This window comes from Aquarana catesbeiana, linkage group LG09, assembly GCF_042186555.1.
Source record: "Aquarana catesbeiana isolate 2022-GZ linkage group LG09, ASM4218655v1, whole genome shotgun sequence".
In the NCBI taxonomy this organism is placed as follows: domain Eukaryota; kingdom Metazoa; phylum Chordata; class Amphibia; order Anura; family Ranidae; genus Aquarana; species Aquarana catesbeiana.
Genome location: NC_133332.1, coordinates 37,661,703 through 37,686,484, shown reverse-complemented (window position 1 = coordinate 37,686,484; position 24,782 = coordinate 37,661,703). Strand labels below are relative to the sequence as shown.

The window sequence follows — 24,782 nt, the reverse complement described above, 5'->3', positions numbered from 1 at the left end:
GCACTACAGTAGTCTTTCCACAAGTGTCCATTTTTATGATGTAGCACACAAAAACATTGTATGTATTACATCAATAACTGACCAGTTTTATCTTCTTTATTTATTTATTATTTCTTTTAATCAGTGTATCTTGGCATCATAAGCAAAATATATTTGAGATTCATACAGTCTAAAACACAGTTCAAGTTGGATTTTGGCCATCATTCCCAGTATAACAAACGTCCTCGAAAGAAGCCAGCTAGAAAACTCTTTTCCATATCCTCATGTAAGTTGAATTTCGGTTCACTCAAATTAAACAGAACTGTAACTATAATACAATAAATGCATTATATTCTAGAATACCTTCTATGAGTGCCTAAAGAGATTTACATATAATTTTAAAAATGCCTTAGCCTAGGTTCAAATAGATGCGATTTGGCAAGCGATTTGATATGTGGCAATTGACGGCAATGGCACTGTCCGAATCGGTGCGACGTCACATTTGTGGCGCCGCACCGATTCCCAAAAGTAGTTCCTGTACTGCTTTTGGCGACTTCAGGTGCGATTTCCACTTTAGGCCTCATGCACGCTGGACGTTTTTGGACGTTGTTACAGCTGCAGTTTTTGGCTTCAGACATTTTTTTCTACAGTCAATTAACTCTCCAGAATGTTATCCTATGTGTCCATGTACACACAGGCTGTTATCAACTGTTTTTGGCTGTAAATAAAAACCCAAAACTAGTGGGTTCTGAGAGGAGTTTTTCAGCTGTGAAAACGCTCTAACGCCCAAAAACTCTCAAAAACGTGGCTCACCAATATATTTTTTTTACGTTTTTGATCCATTGAAAGAAATAAACGCTAAAAAAACACTAATGCTGAAAAATGCTAAACGCTATTGCAAAAACATTCAAAAACTTTGTAAAACTCACTGCAAACCTACTGGCGTTTATATAACGTTATAACGTCCAGCGTGCATGAGGCCAAAGTTGTTTAGTTTGTTTAGTTTTTGATAGAGTGGAGATTAATTATTATTATTATTATTATTATTAAGTATTTATATAGCGCCAACAGTTTGCACAGCACTTTACAATATAAAGGGAGACAATACAGCAACAATGCAATTCAATACAAGAGGGTTAGGAGGGACCTGCTAGATTAGAACAGTTGTCAGTTTTTATTGCTGTCTGACTCCTATTTTGTCCAAATATTAGATACCTATAATCAATTATCTCTTACTTCCAACACACTATAATTGCTATGTATGTCTCGGCCCGTCCCCTTCTCTGCTCATTGGCTGTGATTGACAGCAGCAGGGGCCAATGGCTCCCACTGCTGTCTCAAAGCCTATGAGGAGGGAGAGAGCGGAGAGAGCTTCTGCTCTTGGAAACAGTGCTGGTTTGAGATCAGGTAAGTCAGGTAAGTATAAAGGGGGGGGGGGCTGGGGGGAAGCTGCGCCCAGAAGTTTTTTTATACCTTACTGTGCATTAAGGTAAAAACCTTCAGTGTTTAGATCTGCTTTAAGATCGCAGGATGCCAGAGGAGAACTTCCCGTGGAGGGGTTGTGGTGTTACCTGTTACCATGCCACATTGCGATCCCCGAAAGCCTCTGCAGATATCTGTCTGCCAGTGGGAAACTGTTCTGAGAACCTGACAGAGGAGACCCCCTGTTATGGGAAATGTGTTCTTTCTCTCTTCAACATGTACCACTCCCTAATACTATTCCTACTCACTACCTATACAGGGGGTACTCTATCCATATCTTACTCCCACACTGTTTTGAAGGACTTCTGTGTTGAAATGGGTGCCCAAATCTCTCCAGACTTCAGCATCCAATGAGATATGGCACTCCCCAAGATGGCTGCCTGGAGCCCATAGCAGGGGTCAAATTAGTGCTCAATGGTCTCCTGCCAGCCTGAGGAAATGGAAACTCCTTCAGATCAGTGGATATACTTCAGCCCAAAAACTACCTATAAACCATGACATTTTCTTCACCTCGACATTATGCCGCGCACACACGAGCGGACTTTACGGCAGACTTTGCCCGGCGGACGGGATTTGGTCGGACGATTCGATGTGTGTGGGCTCCAGCGGACTTTGTTTTCTCAAAAGTTGGACGGACTTAGATTTGAAACATGTTTTAAATTAATCCGTCGACATCGAGTCCTGTCGAAAAGTCCGCCCGTCTGTATGCTAGTTTGACGGACAAAAAGCCACGCTAGGGCAGCTATTGGCTACTGGCTATGAACTTCCTTGTTTTAGTCCGGTCGTACGTCATCACGTACGAATTCGACGGACTTTGGTGGATTGTGTGTAGGCAAGTCCGTTCATTCAGAAAGTCCGTCGTAAAGTACGTTGGAAAAGTCCGCCGGGCAAAGTCTGCCGCAAAGTCCGCTCGTGTGTACGCGACATTAGGTTAGCTTTTTTCTTTACATGTCAATTTTGGACCTACTATCAGAAGGCCATTTATGGGAAGGAGGGCCCCGGACAGTATATGCAGGCATGCATTGATGATGTATATTTTTGGTTTAATTACAGATGGTATACTCAAAAAATCAGATTCATCCTCCAGAGATCTACTTCCTGCAGTCTATCTTTCATCTTCGTTAATACTTAAAGTAATGTTAACATCATTGTTTCAGAGTGTCGTCTCTGGTGAGTGCCTATATTCATTCTAGAAGCTGACACAACACACACATTGGATGGTATTCCACAGGCAGACCAGCATGTATACATGTGCGAAGCCTATTACATTAGGGTGTGCACAAACAGACATGCATGTACAGTGCCTTGTAAAAGTATTTATACCCCTTGAAATTTTCCACATTTTGTCATGTTACAACCAAAAACATAAATGTATTTTATTGGGATTTTATGTAATAGACCAACACAAAGTGGCACATAATTGTAAAGTGGAAGGAAAATGATAAAGTGTGGCGTGCATTTGTATTCAGCCCCCCCGTCAATCCTTTCTAGAACCACCGTTCCCTGCAATTACAGCCGCAAGTCTTTTTGGGGATGTCTCTACCAGCTTTGCACATCTAGACAGTGAAATGTTTGTCAATTCTTCTTTGCAAAATATCTCAACCTTTGTCAGATTGGATGGAGAGCGTCTGTGAACAGCAATTTTCAAGTCTTGCCGCAGATTCTCAATTGGATTTAGGTCTGGACTTTGACTGGTCCATGAGATCACAAGCAGCAATATATTAAACAATCACCAGACATGTTAAATGTGTAAACCACTCAAGATCATTTGGAACAAAAATTGTCCGCAGCTTTATTATTGGTTTTAATATAATTGTAAAAACGATTCACACAAAATCACAATAGATAGTTAAACCAACTTAAATATACAATAACCATTTATTCAGCTCGGCTATTACAGCTCAAGCTGTATTACAAAACCACATCAGTATTTATTAAACTGTCCAAACAGAAAGGTGGCCCACCACAATATAAAGACCACGACAAGGGAGGGAGGGGTGGGGAGCTCCTGCAGCTATACCATCCACCGGCGACTAGCATCAGACCCTATCCACACCCCCTTTATATAGGGACCCCAAGGGGTTCCAGAACCTTCTGTCTATTTTCAAGGCTCCCCTCTTCATCAGTCACAAGGCTCCCCCGAAGCCACGAGCCCCTGACCTGAGGGGAGACTTGAAACTTCTGCTGCTGTGCTCCCATGAGGAAAAGGGGGGCCTTGAAACCCTTATTCCCCTTTTCCTTATATTCTAACACATGAATATGCTTTGATCTAAATCATTCTATTGTAGCTTTGGCTGTATGTTTAGGGCTGCTGGAAGCTCAACCTCCACCCCAGTCTCGAGTCTTTTGCAGACTCTAACCGGTCTTCTTTTAAGATTGCCCTGTATTTGGCTCCATCCATCTTCCCATCAACTCTGACCAGCTTCCCTGTCCCTGCTGAAGAAAAACATCTCCACAACATGATGCTGCCACCACCATGTTTCACAGTGGGGATGGTGTGTTCAGGGTGATGTGCAGTGTTCGTTTTCCACCACACATAGCATTTCGCTTTTAGGCCAAAAAGTTTAATTTTGGTCTCATCTGACCAGAGCACCTTCTTCCACATGTTTGCTGTGTCCCCAACAAGGCTTCTAGCAAACTGGACTTCTTATGGTTTTCTTTTAACAATGGCTTTCTCCTTGCCACTCTTCCATAAAGGCCAGATTTGTGGAGTGCAGGACTAATAGTTGTCCTGTGGACAGATTCTCCCACCTGAGCTGTGGATCTCTGCAGCTCCTGCAGAGTTACCATGGGCCTCTTGTCTGCTCCTCTGATTAATGCTCTCCTTGCCCGGCCTGTCAGTTTAGGTGGATGGCCATGTCTTGGTAGGTTTGCAGTTGTGCCATACTCTTTCCATTTTCAGATGATGGATTGAACAGTGCTCCGTGAGATGTTCAAAGCTTGGGATATTTTTTTAGAACCTAACCCTGCTTTAAACTTCTCCACAACTTTATCCCTGACCTGTCTGGAGTGCTCCTTGGCCTTCATGATGCTGTTTGTTCACTAAGGTTCTCTAACAAACCTCTGAGGGCTCCACAGAACAGCTGTATTTATTCTGAGATTAAATTACACACAGGTAGACTTTTGGAGATGCATGGGATGATTAGGGTGTGCCAAGGCACATCCGGCACACCCCATACGCACACCTATGCCTGCTTGGGATACTGGCATTGGCACAAAGTAACTCGGGGAATAGTCCATACATTAAAGAGTTGACATCTGTAAAACTGGCCATACACTACTCTTGATGAGTCAGAATTCACTCCACGAATGGCCTTGTCACCACCTTCCTGCTTCTAATGAAAAAATTAATGAGCCAGATAGAAAATGTTTGGGACAGTGGCTTCATCCAATCGGATGTAGCCGCTGTTAAGGTATTACAATATGAGCAACAGGAGATTCACTCATCAATGCTGTCTGAAGGCTGAACTAAAAAAATCCAGTGTTTGTCCAGCTTAACAGGCCAGTGAGTGTCAGATCCATCATCCAATAGTGTGAAAGAAGCAGAACAATTATCTCTGCTTAGGCTGCAAACCCTCTGCTTGAAGTAATGTAAGGTGTAATACTTCCAAGTAGGGCTGGGAAAAAAATCGATTTAAATCTTGAATCGAGTTGAGAGGTCAAATCGATTTTTTTTTTTTAGATTTTTTTTTTCCCACCGCGCCGGTCCCGAGGCGCTGCGGGCATGAGTTTTTAGGCAAGGCCGCGGCTTCGGCCTAGTCCGCGGCTACGGCCGAATGCCGTGGACTAGGCCATAGCCGCGGCCTCGCCTAAATGCTCATGCCCGCAGCGCCTCAGGACCGGCGCGGTTTCCAAAAACAAAAAAACTCGATTCGAATCGTGAATCGAGTTTTTTTTAAGAGAATCGAAGATTTTTATTTAAAGAAAATCTCCCAGCCCTACTTCCAAGTATTCATCACCTCTCGCAGAAATCACAAAGCTCCCCATGACAATGTCTTTATCTGCTTTTTCTCTTTGTCCAAGCATCATCCAGGGTCAGCTTTGTGAAGATGCTGGTTAAGAGATGACAAAATTATGTAAATAAATCTTGGTGCCTGTGCAATTATTGGCTGTGTTCACAAAAGTCTGAGACTGCAGCCTCTTACTAAAGGCAAATAGACTGTGCACTTTGCAAGTGCAGTCGCTTCAGAGCTTCGTAAATGAGCTTTGCAAAGAATATCCAATCACGTGCAAAGAAAATAATGAATTAAAAAAAAAGCAATTTTGCTTGTACATGATTGGATGATGGAAGTCAGCAGAGCTTCCCTCATTTACTAAGCTCTGGAGTAACTGCACTTGCACGGTCTATTTGCCTTTAGTAAATCAACCCCATTCTCTTCATTCAAGTTTTATTCAGTAAGAAAATTCAAACATCAGGATGTGTAAAATGCAATAACCTAGAACAACCAATCAGAATTCACTTTTCATCAGGTTTCATGCGCTCTCTTGTAGTATAACATGCCTCTCTTCTCTTGATCAGAAACACAGAGCCTGATGTATTACCACACTGGAGTATATCAGCAAGACAAATGTCCTTTCAAATTTGAAGCTGTGGGCTTTGTGAATGATCAGCAGATTGACAAATATGACCATGATAGAAAGTGTGACGTCCCTGTGGCCTCCTGGATGGAAAAGCACGAGGATGAAAGTTATTGGGACAGGGAAACAAATTATCGCCGAGGCTGGGAGAAGGTCTTCGAGGACAACCTCCGTATACTGAAGCATCGGCTCAATGATTCTTCTGGTGAGTATTGTATACGGCATTTTTTAGCTTATTCATTACTAAAGTTACATCATTTTTTGGATTATTGTTTGAGACGTTATAGCTTGTAGTGAGCAAGCCTTCGGAAGTCTTCCCTTCCTCTCTGTAGACTCAGATCCATTAATTAGATAAGTGGACATTTTCAGGTGCAATAAAGAACCACCACATCCTACAAAAATTCATATTTTAGTGTTACATTATTTTATAATATAACCATTTAAAAAAAATCATTGTCATATAGTATAAATACACCCAATAAAGAGTGTATAATGTGGCATGCGTTTGCCCCTGGTAGCCAACCTCTAATGTTCTCAACTTGAAAAGACCTCATATACTGTACATATGTATTAAGGGTTGTAAACCCTCAAGGTTTATCACCTTAATACATTCTATGCATTAGGGTGAAAAAAACTTCTGTAGTGCAGCAGCCCCCCAGAGTCCCCCTTTTACTTACCTGAACCTGATCTTTCCAGCGACGAGAGAGCATAGTAGCTGCAGCCGCTGTCTCTGGTTCTCATTGGATAGATTGATAGCGGCAGGAGTCATTAGCTCCCGCTGCTGTCAATCAAATCCAGTGACACGGGAGCCGAATGTCGGGCCTGAGTCCTGCTGTCTGTGTCAAAGGACGCAGCAGCAGGACTCGGGAGCGTGCCCGTATGAGTGCCCCTATGGAATGTGGCTCTCTGTGGGGGCACTCGATGCAGGGAGGAGCCAGGAGCAAGGCTTGGGGACCCCAGAAGAAAAGGATCAGGGCCGTTCTGTGAAAAACCCTTGCACAGAGCAGGTAAGGATAACATGTTTGTAATTTAAAAAAACAAACATTTACAACCCCTTTGAGTATCATACTAAAGCCCCTTTGGGGTCTAAAAGATACCTGATCACATATACACTCACCAGCCACTTTATTAGGTATACCTGTTCAATTGCTTGCTATCACAAATTGCTAATCAGCCAATCATATGACAGCAACTTAGTACATTTAGGCATCTAGACGACTGACGTGGTGAAGGTGACATCTGTTAATTGTATGTTCTTTGTTCTTTACAGTTTTCCTCACTCTCCAGCTTATGTATGGTTGTAAAAGGAACAAAGATGGAAGTGTCAGAGGCCATTACCAGTATGCCCTAAATGGGAGAGACTTCTTGTACCTAGATGACAAGTCATCGCTGTGGACGCCGGTTTTGTATGAAGCACAGATCAGCGCTGATAGATGGAACAGCGACCCAATAATTGCCAAGAGTGTGATAGGCTATCTTACACAGCACTGCACTAATGCTCTGCAAAAATACATAAGCTTGGGTGAACCAGAGCTGAACAAGAGAGGTGAGTTGGTGCTACACACAGCACAAAGTGTACTTGTCCTATCTTAATGTGCACATGTCACATCAAAGCAGAAAAAACATTCTGCAAAAGAGGTGGTTATTGGAAGGTAAGTTCAATTTAGAGCAGGGAGAGTAAAGCCAGCCATTGACAGAGCGAATTGATTGCAGGAAAGGAAATCGCTCGATTGCCCATAAACATAATCAGAGCCATTGTGTTCTCTCAGCAGGGGCGGAGAAATCCGTCCCCAGCGGGAGATCACTGTGATTATTGCTAGCACCTATAACAGCAATAATTGCATGTAAAATCTGACAGGCTGGTTGTACCCAAGTTGATCGATCGTTCAATCTGCCCATACATGGTTTGAATCTCAGCCAATTCCTGTTGAACTGGCCAAGATTCGACCCGTCTATGGCCGGCTTATGGCAGATGTCCCACTAAACTGCTTGCATGTGCCACGCCCTTGCTGGCTAGATCAGGAAAGTGTTTGTCCCTTACTGGTGAATAGTGATGGGCGAACGGTTGGGGTCGAGCATAAGCCAAACCCAGCCGCCGCAACAACGAATGAGTCAAAAAATTTGCCAGCATTAGAAGATCTTAAAAAAAGTGTACCCCCCCACAATCCATACCAGGCCCTTTGGGTCTGGTATGAATTTTAAGGGGAATCCCATGCCAGAATTTAAAAAAAAATGGTGTGGGGTCCCCCCAAAACCCATAGCAGACTATTAGGTCCCCCCTTTCAAATAAGGGTCCAGTATGGATTTTGGGGGGACCCCATGCTACTTTTTTTTAATAATTTGGCTAAGGATCTAGTGTGGATTTGGGGGGAGGGGGCCAATGCTGTTTATTTAAAAAAAAAAATCATTTTAGCGTGCAGTTCTCCTCCATACCATACCCAAAGGGTGTTTTTTTTTTATTGCCGGCAATTTTTTTTTTTGTTTTTTGCAGCCAGGAAAATCAATTTAAATGTCATTTTTTTGTGTCTGTTTTGCTGCAGCAGGTTCTATACATATTTTTGTATAAGTAGGGGTACAGTTTTTGACAATTCCTTTATTAAAAAAATAAAAAAAAACAATGTCCCCTGATTTAGCTCCATTGTCGATCACGATGCCCACCACACACCCAAAAACGCCCGCCCGCGATGAAAGCTAACCTTTGAATGCCTGCTCCTCCATCTGACAGTCCTTAAATAGGCAAGGGGCAGGGCCACCTGGTGATGTCACCTGGTGGCACCGCCCCCTTGTGATGTCACTGACTCAGCATGCACCGATCAGTGACGTCACCAGGTGGCCCTGCCCTTTACCTATTTAAGGTTGAGGGCATGTGACCTGGTATGGTTCAGGGGGGAGTGCTCGCTCATCCTTCTGCCCCCCCTTTCCTGACCTGGTGGGATGCATGCTCAAATAAGGGTCTGGTATGGATTTTGGGGGGACCCCGTGCCATTTTAAAAAAAATGTGTGTGGGTTCCCCTTAAAATCCATACCAGATGCCAATTTTTTTTTCTTTTTTTTTTTTCATTGCCGGCAATAACTCGCAGCCACGATAGTCAATTTAAATGTCTTTTATTTTTCCTTACAGTTTTTCTTCAGCGGGTCATATACACTGTACAGATGTGCCACTTTACAGGCAGACTAAGGGGATCCCCCAGGCACAATATTTAAAGGAATATTTCATTTTTATTGTTTCACTTCAAGCATCATTAACCACTTCAGCCCAGGAGATTTGGCTGCTGAATGACCAGGCCATTTTTGGTGATATGGCACTGCGCAGTCGTGCGACGCTGTACCCAAAACAATATAGACGTCCTTTTTTTCCCACAAATAGAGCTTTCTTTTGGTAATATTTGATCGCCTCTGCGGTTTTTATTCTTTGCGCTATAATAAATATCCCACATTTTTTATAAAGAAACAAATTTTTTCCTAAGTTTAGGCCGGTATGTATTCTTCTTCATATTTTTAGTAAAAAAAAATCGTAATAAGCGTATATATTGATTGGTTTGCGCAAAAGTTATAGCGTCTACAAAATAGGGGATAGATTTATGCCATTTTTATTATTATTATTTTTTTAAATAGTAATGATCTACTATTTTTATCAGGACTGCGATATTGCGGCGGACACATCTGACACTTTTGACACATTTTTGGGACCGTTGACAATTATACAGCGATCAGTGCTATAAAAATGCACTGATTACTGTATAAATGTCATTAGCAGCGAAGGGGTTAACACTAGGGGGTGGTGAAGGGGTTAACTGTGTTCCCTATGTGTGTTCTAACTGAAGGGGTATGGGACTGTCTAGGAGGAGAGAGATCGGTGTTCATACATAGTATGAACACACAATCTCTCTCCACTCCCCTGGGAGAACCGGGATCTGTGTGTTTACACACACAGATCCCGGTTCTCGCTCCGTCACGAGCGAACGCGGGGGGGCGGCGGTCATCATGCCCGCCGGGCATTTGCATCGGCTCCGTGCACAGGCTGTGGGTGCGTGCGCCCCTAGTGTCCAAAAGGCAAAGCGACGTAAGGTAACGTTGTTTCACCCAGCCGTGCCATTCTGCCGCAGTAAAACTGCGGTGGCTGGTCGGCAAGCGGCTGGTTAAAATTACTGCTGTAAAAACTTTTTTTTGCATTGATATATGTCCCCTTGAGCAGTATCTGGGACCCCATACACTTTTTATGGCCAATAACTTGCATATAAGCCTTCAAAATAGGGACTTTTGATCTATCATGTTTGGGTCCCATAGACTTTAATACAGTTAGCAGCTCGGGTCTGAACTTTTTCCCTGTTCAAGAGTTCTGGTGCAGACCGAAACTGGGGGAGGGGGGGGTGTTTGGCCCATCACTACTGATGAAATTTCTGCAGAATTTAAGCTGCCATTCCCCAGGTTGGGAGCAAAGCTTCACCTATTCAGGTAGCGAGGGAGCAACCTTGCTAAAAGGCATAAACTGGGATAAAATATTAGGAACAAAGAATACGGAGGAGAGATGGGTTTGCTTTAAGAGCATATTAAATAAGGGCATTAGCCAATGTATCCCATTGGGTAATAAATTTAAAAGAGCGAACAAAAATCCTGGATGGCTTAACTCCAATGTAAAAATGCATATAAAAGCAAAGGAGAAGGCCTTCAAAAAATACAAGGTTGAGGGATCATCCTCAGCATTCAGACTTTATAAAGAATGCAACAGGAAATGTAAGGGTGCAATTAGGACAGCTAAGATAGAACATGAAAGACACATAGCGGAGGAGAGCAAAAAAAATCCCAAGAAATTCTTTAAGTATGTAAACAGTAAAAAAGGGAGGACAGACCATATTGGCCCCATAAAGAATGAGGAAGGATATCTGGTTACAAAGGATGGGGAGATGGCGAAGGTATTGAATTTATTCTTCTCCTCAGTCTTCACGAGTGAATCGGGGGGCTTCAGTAACCAAAACTGCAGTGTTTATCCTCATGACACAACACAGGAAGCACCTCCATGGTTAACAGAGGACGGAATTAAAATTAGACTTGAGAAACTTAACATTAATAAATCACCGGGACCAGATGGCTTGCATCCGAGGGTACTTAGGGAACTCAGTCAAGTGATTGCCAGACCGTTGTTCCTAATTTTTACAGATAGTCTACTGACTGGAATGGTACCAGCTGATTGGAGAAAAGCCAATGTAGCACCTATATTTAAAAAGGGCCCAAAATACATCCCTGGGAATTACAGACCAGTTAGCCTAACATCGATAGTATGTAAACTCTTGGAGGGGATGATAAGGGACTATATACAGGATTTTAGTAATACGAACGATATCATTAGCAGTAATCAGCATGGATTCATGAAGAATCGTTCTTCCCAAACCAATCTATTAACCTTCTATGAGGAGGTGAGTTGCCATCTAGATAAAGGAAGGCCTGTAGGCCTGTATCTGGATTTTGCAAAAGCATTTGACACAGTTCCCCATAAACGTTTACTGTACAAAATAAGGTCCGTTGGCATGGACCATAGGGTGAGTACATGGATTGAAAACTGGCTACAAGGGCGAGTTCAGAGGGTGGTGATAAATGGGGAGTACTCAGAATGGTCATGGGTAGTGGGGTCCCCCAGGGTTCTGTGCTGGGACCAATCCTATTTAATTTGTTCATAATTGATCTGGAGGATGGGATAAACAGTTCAATCTCTGTATTTGCAGACGATACTAAGCTAAGCAGGGCAATAACTTCTCCGCAGGACATGGAAACCTTGCAAAAAGACCTAAACAAATTAATGGGGTGGGCGACTACATGGTAAATGAGGTTCAATGTAGAAAAATGTAAAATAATGCATTTGGGTGGCAAAAATATGAATGCAATCTATACACTGGGGGGGAGAACCTCTGGGGGAATCTAGGATGGAAAAGGACCTGGGGGTCCTAGTAGATGATAGGCTCAGCAATGGCAGGCAATGCCAAGCTGCTGCTAACAAAGCAAACAGAATATTGGCATGCATTAAAAGGGGGATCAACTCCAGAGATAAAACGATAATTCTCCCGCTCTACAAGACTCTGGTCCGGCCGCACCTAGAGTATGCGGTCCAGTTCTGGGCACCAGTCCTCAGGAAGGATGTACTGGAAATGGAGCGAGTACAAAGAAGGGCAACAAAGCTAATAAAGGGTCTGGAGGATCTTAGTTATGAGGAAAGGTTGCGAGCACTGAACTTATTTTCTCTGGAGAAGAGACGCTTGAGAGGGGATATGATTTCAATTTACAAATACCGGACTGGTGACCCCACAATAGGGATAAAACTTTTTCGCAGAAGAGAGTTTACCAAGACTCATGGCCACTCATTAATTTAGAAAAAAAGAGGTTTAACCTTAAACTACGTAGAGGGTTCTTTACTGTAAAAGCGGCACGGATGTGGAATTCCCTTCCACAGGCGGTGGTCTCAGCGGGGAGCATTGATAGCTTCAAGAAACTATTAGATAAGCACCTGAATGACCACAACATACAGGGATATACAATGTAATACTGACACATAATCACACACATAGGTTGGACTTGATGTGTCTTTTTTCAACCTCACCTACTATGTAACTATGCAACTATGTAACATATGCATGTGTCCTTCATAGCAAACCTGGTAATGTTAGATATGGACCTAAGAGCACATACTTGCATCTAGTTGCTCCTCTGCCATCCTGCATTCCTGCTGGAGCCAGAGAAGCACACAGTTCTTCCACATAAGTAGGCACATGTGACTCTCTTCCTCTTGCCTCCCCACAATTACACATTGACCCAAAAGCTGTCACATGGGACGGGGGTAGGTTTTTAGCTCTGTGTAAGCTCGGACTCGGGGTTGGGTCAGAGCTTACACAGCAATTTTGCAAATGAAGAGAATGGTGAGAAAGTGTATGAAATGTAAGCATGTGCCCCATAACCACCTTACTCTAAAGCAAAACTTGTTACTCTGCCATAAATGAGCATAACAGGTGATATGAAAGTTGTAGGCCCTAACTAGATTTTTAATTTGATATTCAATTAATTACATACTCAAAAAGTTGCTTGTAAAAAATAGCACTAAAATTTACTAATGTCTGGGCCCTGGTTAGCTCACGACATATTAACAGGCATTTCAGTTTTATCATTATTATTATTATTATACAGGATTTATGTAGCGCCAACAATTTATGCGGCACTTTATAACATGAGGGCAGACAATCCAGTTACAATACAATTCAATACAGGAGGAATCAGAGGGCTCTGCTCATTACTATAATCTATAACCAGTGACTGGATGAGAATGTGACTCTCTAGCAATCACTGGAGACGTCAATAGGTGTATTTTTCTCAAATATTATTGATTTTTTGCTGATTTTACAATGTCAAATCACCTAGCTTTTCCGATGTAGTTTGGACCTTTGTGTATTTTGAAAGGGTGTTGTTAAATACACACCTTCCCCATTATATTTATTGTCCTGCCATGTATTTTATATAAACTCCTTCACCTTTAAGTTATGTTCAGACAGGTGCTTAAAGTGGTTGTAAACCCCGCTGAGACATATTTACATATAGGTAAGCCTATAATAAGACTTACCTATATGTAATGAAAATATCTCCTGAATGTGCGTTGTTCAGGAGATATTTCATGTACACTGCGCTGTGCCATTTTTCCCCCAGCATGTGCCGTGACCGGTGTCTCCCCCGCGCACATGCACGGGAGTGACGTCATGCGGCTCCGGACAGTCACAGAGCCCGAGTCAAGGGCCTCGGAAGGAAGAGGGATGAAGATGGATGCGGCCACCAGCGGGGACGTCATGGACATCGTGGGCTTCGTTTGCAGGTAAGTGGCACATAATGGGCTAGTATGCGATGCATACTAGCCCATTATGCTTTTACTTTGCAGGGGAATAAAGAGGAAGAAAAACACATCAGGGTTTACTTCCTCTTTAAAGGGGTAATGGGTGGGAGGTTCTCACCTACCTAAATATAGTCTAATGTTTATCATCAGGCCTCTTGCTAGAGACTCTAGGGTCATTAACAAACATGAAGCTACTCTGCTTCTCTCAGCATTGTAAAACTTCAGCCCCAAAACCCACTAATTAGTGAACGAGTTTCTGAGAATGCAAAAATCTGGAAAGAAGAATGTGATCAAATAATAGTTTCCATATCTTAATGAATTGTATAATAAAGATATAATATATATTTTATTTGCTTTTCTCAGTGCCCCCAGAGGTGAAGGTGTGGAGCCATCACCAATCAGATGGGATAACAAGACTTCAGTGCCTGGTGTACGGGTTTCACCCCCGACCTGTAGATGTGAAGTGGGTGAGGAATTGGGGGGGGGATGTTCCTTCAGATGAAATGAGTCCAGTTCTCCCCCATCCTGATGGCACCTATCAGATCAGAATCAGTGTGGAAGTGCCAACAAGGGAGGTAGATACTTACTCCTGTCATGTGGACCACAGCAGTCTGAAGGAGACTCTCACTGTAAAATGGGGTAAGTAAATATGAGTTGAGAAGTCAAAAGATGTTTTGAGCTTGTCCGATGTGTCAGGCACATCCTGCAAATACTGTACATTGTTAAAGGCAAACTTCAAATTTTCTATACTTTTTAGGCACACTGTGAGCCCAGGGTGGCATGATAATGCATGCCCAGGGGGGACTCTGACAGCCTGGACTAAAACATTTTAATTGACTAACCTAATACCATTTTAGTCGACTAAAATATGACTAAGACTAAAACAATTGAGATGACTAAAATACGACTAAAACTAAAATGCAATTTTAGTCAAAAGACTAAGACTAAAACTAAATTAAATTAACACTGACCTGTAGTGCATGTTCATACCTCAATACCATAAATAATAGCATATTAGATTTTTCACTCCAGCAGTATATAATGAGTTTGGAAATTGTAGAGAAATGCTTAAATAATGTGTTACAATTTAACTCAACATATTCAATTTTAGATGACTCAAATGAGTTTTAGTCGACTAAAATGTCCTGGAGGTTTAGTCAACTAAATACGACTAAAACTAGAACAATTGCAGAAGACTAAAATGGGACAAAAATGCCATTTTAGTCCTAAGACTAAATCGAAATTTGCTGCCAAAATTAACACTGCTGTTGAAAGCCCAAACTTTTTCCTGTTTAGTCCTCTGTTTTTCTACCAATCCTATATATGACAACTTTCCACTGTCACTGGTTCCTAATGAAGCTATGGGTGCTTGCACCTGTAACGTCCATAGGAACCACTGATGTCACCAGGATTCCCTGCCACTTAAGCAAAGGGAAAGAGATGGCAGTGACATCACTGGCATACCCCCACAGCCACTGGCCAAGGTTGTGGGGGAAGAGGCCCTTGTGCTCATCAACATGGAGTGTTTGCACTCCCCTATGTTCAAAGTATGTGGCCTGCCAAGGTTCTAGATAGGGTGGCATTGCTCGTCCCCCTTTCCTGGCTAGCCAGGCTGCATGCTTAGATTAAGGGTCTGGTATGGATTTTCAGGGGAACGTCACACTTTTTTTTTTCTATTGTGGAGTCCTCCTTAAATTCGTTTGTTGTTTTTAAATAAAGCCAGGAATAATATGTTGTTTGCAAATGTCATTCTTTGCATCAGAGAGATGTGCCCCTTCACAGTCAGGATTAGTATACCCCCCAGTCATGTTATGTAGCCTCCCTGGCGGTTTTCCCGAGTCTGGCTCGGGGTTGAAAATCAGGACCATTAGCGGTAACCCCGAGCCACACTCGGGATTACATCGCAGGATCCTGGTGTGCCTTTACTTACCTTGTCCCCGGGATCCTGCGATGTCCCCCGCAGTGTCCGTGGGCTCTGTCCTCGTCCAAAGCCTCCCCTTGCCAGGCTCCATTCCCTGCGAGCGTCGCGACGCATGGGGGCGGAGCCTGGCGGCAAATTCAAAAAAATGTCAAAATCATAACACATACAGTACTGTAATCTTACAGATTACAGTACTGTATGAAATGATTTCACATCCCTTTTGTCCCCAGTGCTTTGGCCCATGCCCTGCATGCAGTTTTATGTGATATATACTGTTCTTTCTGCCTGGAAACTGGAGATTGTCCATAGAAACCAAAAAGTGTCCCTTTACGTCAAAAGTGGCTTTAGACCAGCTAGAAAACAGCGATAATAAATTAGAACACTTGCAGATTTGAGCGATAGTGAATCATGGGGAAATTAATTTATTATTATTATATTATTTTTTTTTTTAATTATTTATATTTATTTATTATATTATAATTTATGATTTTGTGTTTCAAACTTTATCATACCCGGGATATCTACTAGACTCTTGTTTGGACAGATGTAAGTGTGTTATTGCTAAGAATTACAGACCTACAATATAAAACGCCAAATTTCCATGCAAAATAATTGTACCGCTTTCAGCACCTAAAATCCGAAATAATCATACCGCCAGGGAGGTTAAATGCAGTGATCAAAGATCAGCTTTGTGTCCTGCCAGGCAGAGCTGTGTTGTATGAAAGAGCTGAGTGTAAATCTCAGCCCTGGATGTAGAGAAATAACAATACTTTATCAGGTAAAACAACTCCCTTATGTGTATTTCATCTTTGTATTTGGCTGTTTGCTTGGAGTTCAGCTTTATTATGCAGAATGGATCATTTCTTTTTTATTCATAATAATATTTAATTATTGTTCTTTTCAGAACCCACCAAATATGATGTAAAAGTGCGTTTGGTTTTGCTGTCTTCTTCATTCATCTCTATTTTAATATTGATATTCTGCATTAGAATGGTAAGTTTGGGACATACTGGGGTTGGTTTATTGATGGAAAATAGACTGTGTACTTTGCAAGAGCAGTTGCACTAATTTTCTTTACTAAATGTGGTAAAGCTTCACTTTGTAATCGGTTGCAAGAAAAAAACCAAAACAGCATTTTAAGCTTACACGTGATTGGATGATGGAAATCCGAAGCGCTTTACCACATTTACTAAGCTCTGGGAAAAATGACTGTACCTGCACTTCCATGGCGCACAGTCTATTTGCCTTTAGTAAATACACCGCACTGAGTATAATGTTGGGTATGAAAGTTATCAGAGGGCCCTCAGGCCCCTGACCCTAAGGGCCAGTTCACATTTGTGTGGTGCATCTTAGGTGCACTGTGTTTTAGGTGTGTTTTACATGCGTTTCAGGTACATTACTATTGAACTGTATAGAACATGCTTTTTTATGAAAGGGCATGAAAGATGCAGCAAGTGGGATTCTTTTTAAAGCACCACACCCAAAACACACATAAAATGTACAGGTACAAGTGGGCCTGTAGGCAGGTTGCCTACAGGTATTCTGGTTTTAGTTATTGGCTGGCCCACGCAAGGGGGGAAAGATTTAATACGTGTGCTGCAGCTCCTGGGCCTTTTGGATCCACCCTTACCACCGGTAGTATAAGTGTAGCACCCTCTAGAGTGCAGGAAAATGTATATCTGACTCATGCTTAAACCTGTGAGTCTTTAAATGGGTCTTGGGTTTATTTTAGGTCAGGGCTGGATGACTCATACAGACAACTCTCTGGTACCTTCCCCTGGTTCTGGAAAGTTGGAAAACGTTCAGGAAGCTGGAGGGTGGAGGAGGGTTGTTCTGCATTCTTAGGGGAGTTTAGCCAATCCCCTGGCAGTAGGCCTGGCATGGGGCTAAGCCAACCCTTAAATATAAATGAGTCATGCTGGCAGGGGAGTCGGGTGGAAGATGGAGATGGAGCACTGAGGGGACTGTTGATGGCCCTTGAGACACACCTCCTAGTCTAGGGGGGTGCTCTGCCTCAGGTTGGGGCTCCAGGCTGGCCTGGGAGGATCCTGACAACAGGAGTCTTCCCTGAGAGGCAGCGAGAGCAATGACGACAGTGTGAGTACTACAGCATGGTTCAGGGACCTACAAGGGGAGATACTGCCACACGTAGCAGGTCTCTCTGGAAGATATCAGTGTGCTTAAATCTTCTTTAACCTTGCCCTGGAAGATCTCCAAGTCAGTCGGGTAGACTGGTGAAGAGTCAGTCGGGTAGACTGGTGAATAGGCAGCCAGGTGGGCTGGCATTACCTGCAGTAGTAGAACTGGGATCAGTGTCTACAAGGGATTTGGAGGTACTCTAAAATGCAGTTCACAACACTTTGTGCTACTTTCTAAAGAAATTAAGAGTTCTTAGTCCATAGGGGGCTTTTGTATTGCTAACAAAGACTGTTAGCTGCTAGAAGAAGGAGATCAATCAGAGTTGTGCAGAGAGAAGGAGATCAATCAGAGTTGTACATAGGGAGGAAGTTGTCCCTGGTTTTGTTGCTATTACATTGGGCATCCCATAATTCCTAATCCCCATCCAAGTTATTACCCTAAAATAAAACATAAAAACCAAGCTTAAAGACTGTTCCTTGAGTCTGGAGAAAGTGTGGAAGTTACTTGTTGTTTGCCTGTGAACGAGTGGGGAACCCTGTCATCTGCAACCCCTACAGGGGTAGTGCCACATAAAAATGCGGGAAAGCTGGGTTTGGGATCGTCGGACGGGCCATACCAAGCAGGACATGCTTTAATTTCTGTGGAGGAGGACTGCTGCACCTCGCAGTCTATCAGAGGCATCGGGGATCCGGTGTTCAACCAGCACTTGGAGGACACCAAAAAGGACTACTACCTCGTACAGGTATGCCTGGGCAACCATTCAGTTGTAGTTAGGGTCAGAATATGAACACTGTTCGTGTTGGACTGTATTGGCAGAAACTCTAAAAATAAATGTTTGTAATGTAAAGTAATGTTGTGTCAACTGTTTTAAGCTTAGTCTAAAGTTATTCAAAGGGGTGCATGTTGGTCCTGGTGTATTTAAAAGAACTTGGGTCAGTAAAGTACATGTGGGGTATAAAGCACAGCTACTGTAAGAAGTCTACTCGGCAAGTCAAACCGGAAGAGTAATGCCATTGCTATGGGTAACCAAAGACTAGTGCAAATTACATACATCCAACAGTCAACAGGCCCCTATAGAGTGTGACACAAATGAAATGGTAAGAAAAAGCATTCTAGGTTAAGAACATAAAAAAATAAAGTCCTAATGAAATTAATGGGGGGAAGATCAATAAAGCATTTACATGTTTTCTGGCAGTAATTTCCTTTGGAACTACCTGCGCCTAATTTAGACATGCAGTTATGCCAGTTTCAGTAACAATACCAACATGTGCGCCAAATTCAGGTAGTACTAACTACTGAGGTATAGGGGGGAGGTTCTGCGCTAACCAGAAGAAAGCTGTAAATCTCTGTCTGTGGTCAATTAATAAATGACATAAAATCGCATAATAAATCCCATAAATCGCATAAATAAGTGTTGACACTAAAAACATTCAAGTCTTAATAATCAGCATCATGTGTATGTGAAAAAAAGTGCATAAAAAATCCTTTTCAGTTGGTATATACTAAATGAAAAAAAAAAAATGCATGTAAAATCACATAAATAAGTGTTGACACTAAAAACATATAAATCTAGATAATCATGTGTAGGTGCACATAGGGACATAAACACTACTTCATATGAATAATTCTAAATAAAAATACATAGAATAAATCAGAAATAACCATCAAAAACATATCCTTATAAATGGTGCAAAACGTACAAAGTGCCAGTGCTTAAAGGTGATCTAGATATCGCAAATAAAACACATCAATCCAACGCAATATGGATAATAAATAATATAAATAAATGTCCCAATAATAGTGATATAAAATATAATGTGCTGGCCTGCGAAACAAATGACCAATGACATGCCAGTAAGTGCAGCAAACTTAAAGTGCCAGTGTAAAAGTCATTGAAGGTGCAAAAGCAAGTTCTGGTGTATTCAACAAAACAACAGTGGGGTGTCTGGGATGCAATTCACTCAGTGTCCTCTTCGTGCATAAAACACTAATGTAAGCAGTGGCCCCTTACCTAGCGGTGCTAGGTCAACCGCATGAATTGTAGCTAAAACGCCAGGTCCTGAGCCTCCATCGCGTCCCTATATCCACGCTTGCCGGTGTTGGGTTATCCTAATGGCAGCTGATTACAAGTGGCTATGGTCCTATCAGGGGTCCTGGACCAGCGCGGATCCTAGCTCAGCCTCCACATCTCAGGTATGTATGTACAGGAATATGCAGGACAAAGGTACTTGATAGTGAAGTATGTCTTAACCAGGTAATGCTTTATTAAAAATCTTTAAGTAGATGTACTCACATAAAAACAATGCAGAGCAAACCTCTCTCCTACGAGCAGCGAACTCGTTCTGTGTCTAGCAATGTGAAATAGCCTATTCCGTCCCTACGCGTGTCATCACCGATCACGTGACTTCTTCAGGGGAAGAAGTCACGTGATCGGTGATGACACGCGTAGGGACGGAATAGGCTGTTTCACATTGCTAGACACAGAACGAGTTCGCTGCTCGTAGGAGAGAGGTTTGCTCTGCATTGTTTTTATGTGAGTACATCTACTTAAAGATTTTTAATAAAGCATTACCTGGTTAAGACATACTTCACTATCAAGTACCTTTGTCCTGCCTATTCCTGTACATACATACCTGAGATGTGGAGGCTGAGCTAGGATCCGCGCTGGTCCAGGACCCCTGATAGGACCATAGCCACTTGTAATCAGCTGCCATTAGGATAACCCAACACCGGCAAGCGTGGATATAGGGACGCGATGGAGGCTCAGGACCTGGCGTTTTAGCTACAATTCATGCGGTTGACCTAGCACCGCTAGGTAAGGGGCCACTGCTTACAATAGTGTTTTATGCACGAAGAGGACACTGAGTGAATTGCATCCCAGACACCCCACTGTTGTTTTGTTGAATACACCAGAACTTGCTTTTGCACCTTCAATGACTTTTACACTGGCACTTTAAGTTTGCTGCACTTACTGGCATGTCATTGGTCATTTGTTTCGCAGGCCAGCACATTATATTTTATATCACTATTATTGGGACATTTATTTATATTATTTATTATCCATATTGCGTTGGATTGATGTGTTTTATTTGCGATATCTAGATTACCTTTAAGCACTGGCACTTTGTACGTTTTGCACCATTTATAAGGATATGTTTTTGATGGTTATTTCTGATTTATTCTATGCATTTTTATTTAGAATTATTCACATGAAGTAGTGTTTATGTCCCTTTGTGCACCTACACATGATTATCTAGATTTATGTTTTTAGTGTCAACACTTATTTATGCGATTTTACATGCGTTTTTTTTTGTCATTTAGTATATACTAACTGAAAAGGATTTTTTATGCACTTTTTTTCACATACACATGATGCTGATTATTAAGACTTGAATGTTTTTAGTGTCAACACTTATTTATGCGATTTATTATGCAATTTTATGTCATTTATTAATTGACCACAGACAGAGATTTACAGCTTTCTTCTGGTTAGCGCAGCACCTCCCCCCTATACCTCAGTTTGATTTTGGGCTTATGTCTGACCCTTGCTTCGGTGCATGCAGCTGTCCAGTCACATACGTGCGTTTTTTACTATTTTTCTGAGTTCTTGTTTTCTTTTCTTTTTCCAATTGGGTAGCGCAGGAATATTCTTATTACAGTACTAACTACTGCCACTTTAAGACCCTGCCGCAATGGCAGATACAGATTTATAAACAATTACCCCCAGTTTGCAGATTAGGAAACCAGTGGCAGTTAAGACCAACTCTAGGCTTGCGTACAGAGGTATACCAGTACTCAGTCGGGCATGATTTTGTTGGGATGTGCACAGGGCTCTATTCCCGGCCCCATCCAGCTGTCAGCTGGGATATTCAAAACTGTATGTAAACAAAGGGGCCGGGGAAAGTGATGATGTCATTGGCCCATATTTGAGAATTGACTTGAATCACAGGGGCAATTTTTGTGCAGCAACCCAACAGAATTCTAAAGGATGTCTATGACAATTTTTTGGGGGGTGTATAATAAATTAAAGAAAACAATTGGTCAGATTTACATACTGACTCCATGATAATACTAGTGATGATCTTATATATGTTTGTATACAGAAACTTGAAAAGGATTTTTTCCATGTAGTGGTTAGTACTTTATACTTTAGTACTAAAAGTACCTTAGTAGTTGGTACTTTATTTGCATTTTGATTGAGAGCAAAATTTTGTCATACTGCCCTATGATTTGATGATAAAGCCAGGCAGAATACCTCTTATGGGTATTATCAACATTTACATGTTTTTATATTGTTTAAATATTTTTCTACAGGTACTTGTATAGCACTGACAATTTACACACCACTTTACGTATATATTTTACATTCACATCAGTCCCTGCCCTCAAGGAGCTTATGATCTAAGGTCCCTAACTCACATTCATACATACACATACTAGGGCCAATTTCGACAGGAGCCAATTAACCTACCAGCATGTCCTTGAAGAAGAACCCGGAGGAAACCCACGCAAGTGATTTTTTTGTGGGTGTGGTTAAATGTGGGTGTGGTCAGTAGGGAGTCCCAGGACTTTATTGTGAAAGTATGGTCACCATATTCTATAGGGCTGCCATGATAAATGTTTATTTCTCAGTTTCAGGCAAGACGGACCCCTATAGTGTTGACCCGGTAAGTAGTAACTGTTGAAAGTGATCAAGAATTTTCTCTGACGTCTTGGTGAGATCAAAGTTCATCTCACATCTAGGGGATAAATTTCATCCTTTCTATGGCTAGATGGTGAAAATAAATTATTTTTACCCTAAACTCCATTGCAGCTAGGGATAAGGGAATCAATTTGCATAAACCTGATTTTACATCAAATCTGGATGAGGTTATGTTGCTGGCTTATTGGATGATCCCACTCAGTCATTGAGCTCCATCAGTGAGCCAAAGGAGTAATTCACTTAAAGCAGACCTTGCATCAAATTTATCTAACCACTTCAGCCCCGGAAGATTTGGCTGCTCAATGACCAGGCCATTTTTTGCGATTCGGTACTACGTCGCTTTAACTAACAATTGCGCAGTCGTGCGATGTTGCACCCAAACAAAATTTACGTCCGTTTTTTCCCCACAAATAGAGCTTTCTTTTGGTGGTATTTGATCATCTCTGCGGTTTTTATTTTTTGCGCTATAAACAAAAAAAGAGCGACAATTTAAAAAAAACACAAATGAGGGGATTTACTAAAACTGGAGCACTCAGAATCTGGTGCAGCTGTGCAAGGTAGCCAATCAGCTTCTAACTTCAGCTTGTTCAATTAAGCTTTGGCAATACAACCTGAAAGCTGATTTCAATATAGAGTTGCACCAGACTTTGTACGCTCCAGCTTTAGTAAATAACTCCCAATATTTTGTACTTTTTGCTATAATAAATATCCCCATTTTTTCTTAAAAAAAGCCATTTTTCTCAGTTTAGGCCGATATGTATTCTTCTACATATTTTTGGTAAGAAATAATCGCAATAAGCATATATTGATTGGTTTGCGCAAAAGTTATAGCGTCTACAAAAAGGGGCATAAATTTATAGCATTTTTATTAATATTTATTTATTTTTTTTACTAGTAATGGCAGCAATCTGTGATTTTTCTTTTCAAATATTTTATTGGTAATTTCACATACAACTGTTACATTAAGCTCAATACATTGTACCATACGAATAGTTGACAGTGTGTATAATAATAAGGTAAAAGAACATGAGCATAAAGAAAACTGAATAATATAACAGCAGGTACATTCTTAATCAAGTAACATTCTGGATCAGTGTAACTAGATACATGAATAGCTAAAGGGAGCTACGTTCCAAATTTTACTACAGTAAAGTGTTGGCCATTCCCCAAAAACAGTGGTGGGGAGGCCACCGAAACTATCACATGTAACAGAGTACATTACCAGTATTTAACTTTGGAGGGTAGGATAGGGTAGAAGAATGAAAGAAGGAAAAGTAGTAGTAAAGGGGGAGTATAAGAGAAGGAGATGTGGATAAGAGAAGCAGAGGGGAGAGAGGTACCGGTCGGTCCACGCGGGCACAAGAACCATTTCAGAGTCTCAAGGTGGTATGGAGACCCACCTAAAGTAGCAAGAGGCTTTCGTCAATATCCGCGGGCAAAAAATGTTCAACCCAGGGTTGCCAGGTTCTGGAGTGTTGAGGGACTTTATCAAGAATTCTCGCTTCAATTTTGCTATGTATCATTGCTTGGGTGATCCTATTCTTTATTTCGACTGTTAAGAGTGGGCGTTTTCCAAGCCTTAGCAATCGTCTGTTTGGCTGCGGTAAATAAGTGAAGGAGGAGACGGAGTTGTGATCTAGTGTAATCTTGCGGGAAATGATTAAGGAGGGCCATTGTTGAGTTAGGAGGTACAGTAAGGTAACTTGGTGGAGGGTGGATGCCATCCGGAATACTGTTGCCCAGAAGCACTGCACCAGGGGGCATGTCCACCAGATATGTAGATGTGTGCCCCTGTCTCCACACCCTCTGAAACAGCTTGGAGAGGACTCAGGTAGAAATTTAGCGATTCTAGCTGGGACTAGATACCAGCGCATTAACACTTTATAGTTCACTTCTGAAGCAACAACGTTTTGGGATGAGTTTTTTGTGTTAGACCATATGGTCGTCCAGTCATCCATTTCAAGGCTAATATCTAAGTCCCTTAACCATCGCTGTGCATAGGTGGGGAGACCCGGGGGTGGTAATGTAAGGTGGGAGTATAGACGGGAGATAATACCTGGGGCATATGGGTCCGAGTCGCACATATGCTCAAATTCAGTTAGAGTATCTAGCCCAGA

The 24,782-nt window shown here is 41.9% G+C and overlaps 1 protein-coding gene across 9 annotated transcripts in view; it reads left to right on the top strand.

Annotated features, from left to right (window-relative positions):
- LOC141107518 (zinc-alpha-2-glycoprotein-like) overlaps positions 1-24,782 on the top strand; it is an 87,581-nt gene that overhangs the window by 56,214 nt on the left and 6,585 nt on the right. For 8 of the 9 annotated variants that reach the window (XM_073598298.1, XM_073598299.1, XM_073598300.1 and 5 more), the window contains 7 exons: positions 125-265; positions 2,515-2,631; positions 5,981-6,244; positions 7,310-7,585; positions 14,267-14,542; positions 16,729-16,817; positions 22,596-22,630. In XM_073598298.1, coding sequence (XP_073454399.1) covers positions 125-265; positions 2,515-2,631; positions 5,981-6,244; positions 7,310-7,585; positions 14,267-14,542; positions 16,729-16,817; positions 22,596-22,630 — 1,198 coding nt within the window. The remainder of the gene's footprint in view (positions 1-124; positions 266-2,514; positions 2,632-5,980; positions 6,245-7,309; positions 7,586-14,266; positions 14,543-16,728; positions 16,818-22,595; positions 22,631-24,782) is intronic. The other variant, XM_073598302.1, reaches the window with a different exon arrangement.